Here is a 3508-nt window from a genome sequence, read left to right on the forward strand (position 1 = left end):
TTCAAAGTTTTGAAGCCAATTTCTGCTTGAAACACACCCATTCCCATCACTCTTGGCCTTTTAAATTATTTTGTACTTTCCACACCCTTTCCCCTTCCTCTATTTAGTGTAGCAGTAGAGGCATTAGGTGCAGCACATGCATTAGGTTGTGAGTGAGTTGCATTAGATGATGTATTAGGTGCAGAACATTCAAACCAAGCTGCTAGTGAATGATAAGCAACAGATACATTAGGTTGTGAGTGAGTTGCATTCCAAGATCCTCCTCTTCCCCTACCTCTACTGACTGCTGCTGTTACATTCCTAGATCCTCCTCTTCCCCTACCTCTACTAGCTGCAGCAGATGTTGCATTAGGTGGAGCAGATGTTGCATTAAATCCTTCTCTTCCCCTGCCTCTTCCCCTTCCTGTACTAACTGTTGCATTAGGTGCATCAGATGTTGCATTAGATCATTCAGCAGCAAGAGAGGCATTAGCTGCAGTAGATGTTGATTTTCTAGGCCTTCCTCTCCCTCTTTTTGCATCAGGTTCATCTTCTACATTTCATGGTTTCTAACAAATAATAAACAGTAAGATATAGTGGTTGAATTTACAAGAAAAAGTACACTTAGTTATACCTTTGGTCTGCCTCTTGGTCTTCCTGAACCTGATGCTTCTGCAGCAGTAGTTCCTGATGCTTCTGCAGCAGTAGTTCCTGAACCTGATGATGCAGCAGCAGTAGCACTCTTATGACACCCCCTCCTGTTGTGACCAACACCCTTGCAGATGTTACACCTCATAACAAGTCCAGTTTTAGGCAACTTTCCACATTTTTTGGTTTCAATTGCCTCTTTTCTCCTAATCTTCTTGGGCCTGCCAGGCATACTTTTCACCACTGGTGGTGCAACAGGAGGGTTAGTAGATGCAGGCCACATTTCCATATTGTTGAGTGGTTGAAGGAAGTGAGAATATGTCATCAAGTATGTCTCCTTCATATAGCAGTTATCAACATAGTCAGCTGGTTCATACCCTTTATAGTACATTGCAGCTATGGCATGTGGACATGGTATCCCTTTCAACATCCAAGCCCTACAACTACAAATGTTATTTCTTAGGCAAACAATATGTTGATTTGTTTCCTCCTTAACTTGGTATCCTGTATCTCCATTAAAAAAAATTGTACACCTCATTGACTTTTCAATATTTTCCTCTAAGACCTTTAATGCCATTGGAGAAATGTTGCATGACCAAGTATTTGCAAATTCCCTTAACTTAGCTATTCTAGTCATCATCTTGACTATTATTTCTTCAAGCATGGTTATAATGGTCTTGTGCCTAGCAGCTAGGATCCATGCATTAAAACTTTCAGCCATGTTATTATCTACAACATCACACTTGACTTCCACATTAAAATAAACCTTACACCAAGTCTCTTTGTTATAGTATAAAAGATCATCAACTATGTTCTTACCAAGCATACTGAGTGCTTTAAGGTTTTTCTTGAGTTCAGCCTCATATGTACTTCTAGCACACTTCCAGAACAGCATCCTCCTCTGAATCCCTCTCCAATTCTTTGACCAATTTGCAAGGATGTGTCTGGCACACATCCTGTGCTCACATGCTGGAATAATGTCTTGAATTGCTGCTAGAAGTCCCTACAAAAGAGGAAATTAGTTAGTAATCAAATAGGAAAACATAAAAAAGAATATCAAACAGGTTGTAATGATATACCTTTTGCATGTCTGTAATCAAGGTGAAACCCCTGCCATCTCCTAATCCTAAATCATCTTTAAGCAAGGATACAAACCATGTACAGGTATTTTTGTTCTCATATTCCATTACTGCCCAAGCAAGTGGAAGCATTTGGTTGTTGGCATCCTTAGCTACAACAACTAATAACTGCCCTCTACAAACTCCCTTCAGAAAACAACCATCTAAACCTATGCATTTCCTGCACCCCATGAATGCATTCTTCAATGCACCAAAACAGACATAGAAACTTTGAAATACTGCCTTACCAGATTCATTAGCTTCACCAAGTTTTACCACACAAGTACTCTCAGGATTGGTTCTTAACAATTCATCCCTATAGTCAAGAATTCTTCCAAACTCAAGTATATGGTACCCCATAATTTCTGTCAACACTTTGGCTCTTGCTCTCCTAGTTGTGGTCTTGCCAACATGCACTTTAAATTTCTTTCTTATTAACTCTTGTAACTTGAACACTCTTATGTTTGGTTGTTCAGCTATTTTATCTTTCAACACTTTAGCCAGGTATTTAGAATTTCACATGTAATTTCTGGTGGCCCTATTACACTTATGAACTAGATTATAAGTCCTAAGCACAAAATTATTACTTGAAGTGTCAAGGCTTGCATACAACAGCCATGTACAACTATCCCTGCACCTCACCCTGACTCTTGTGGGCTCATTCACATATTTTTCCACCTGAACCCTCCTTTGAACAACATACTTGGTTACTGCATCTCTAAATTCTTGAACATCTCCAAAAATCATTCACAGCTGCCACACAACTTTTTTAGCTGTAGGATCATAAACCACCTTCTTGGTAGAAGATCTTCTTCTTGGTAGATTTACACTAACTTCTTCCCCATCTTCAACCCAACTTTCATCTTCATCTGTTTCAAAGCTACAAGCATCAGAACTTGGGTAATATGGTTCATCACCTCCTATCCTACCTTCTAAACGTTTTTTACCTGTTTCAGTTTCATCAAACCCCAAATCTGGCCCAGCTACACCACATGGAACATTTTCAGGATCAGCATGAGCTCTTTCCTTTCTTTTTCTTCTCTGGAAAGACTTTCTCTCAGCCCTAAACTCTAAGAACTCTTCATGTATATCACTACCATAATCCTCTATGTCATCACCAAAAAAATCACTGTCTTCATCACTTGAACTATCTTCACTTGACTTATCAGATTCCTCCTCAGTTGAGGATGAATCTGGATCTGGATTTGGTGGAGAAGATGCTGGATCAGCTGCTGAATCAGTAGGTGTAGGTGAAGTAGCTGCTGCACCATTTAAAGCCTCCTCACCAACCTCAATGTTTTGACTAGCACTTGTTTCAATGGTCTCATCCCCTTTATTAAAAGCTGAACCAGATTCCTCTACACCCATGTGCTGGACATATACTTCCAAAATGGCTTCATTTTACAAAAACTGTGCAATTCTTGAAACCTCCCTATCATTGTTTATATTTTCTATAATGCCACAGTTAGGTGGCCTAACACTAAATGTACAGTTGCTGCTGTACCCCAATTCTTTAATATAGTCCACCAACTCAAAATAAGATAAAGTATCCACATCAACATTCACATATTCTGTCATTACCCCACCCACATATCTTGGTTCCCCACATACAACCTCTAAGACCCCACCATGAAACAATCTCAAAGTAACAAATATAAACACATCCATACCTGAATACAAGTAAAAGGGAACAAATAATTTCAGACAAATCCCCAATCAAAGTAATTATTCTGCCGAAAATAGGGCAGCACTAAAAAACTTAA

General features: G+C 39.3%; 1 protein-coding gene across 1 annotated transcript; it reads right to left on the minus strand.

The window, feature by feature from the left end:
* Positions 1 to 607: 607 nt before the first annotated feature.
* On the minus strand, positions 608 to 2105 carry LOC142165791 (uncharacterized). The gene is made up of 2 exons (XM_075224164.1): positions 1707 to 2105; positions 608 to 1630 (listed from the first exon to the last, which is right to left on the minus strand). Exons 1-2 carry the CDS (start codon positions 2103 to 2105, stop codon positions 608 to 610), a joined length of 1422 nt encoding a protein of 473 aa, XP_075080265.1.
* Between the last annotated feature and the right edge of the window lie 1403 nt (positions 2106 to 3508).

The sequence above is a fragment of the Nicotiana tabacum genome, chromosome 11 (assembly GCF_000715075.1).
Source record: "Nicotiana tabacum cultivar K326 chromosome 11, ASM71507v2, whole genome shotgun sequence".
Taxonomy (NCBI): domain Eukaryota; kingdom Viridiplantae; phylum Streptophyta; class Magnoliopsida; order Solanales; family Solanaceae; genus Nicotiana; species Nicotiana tabacum.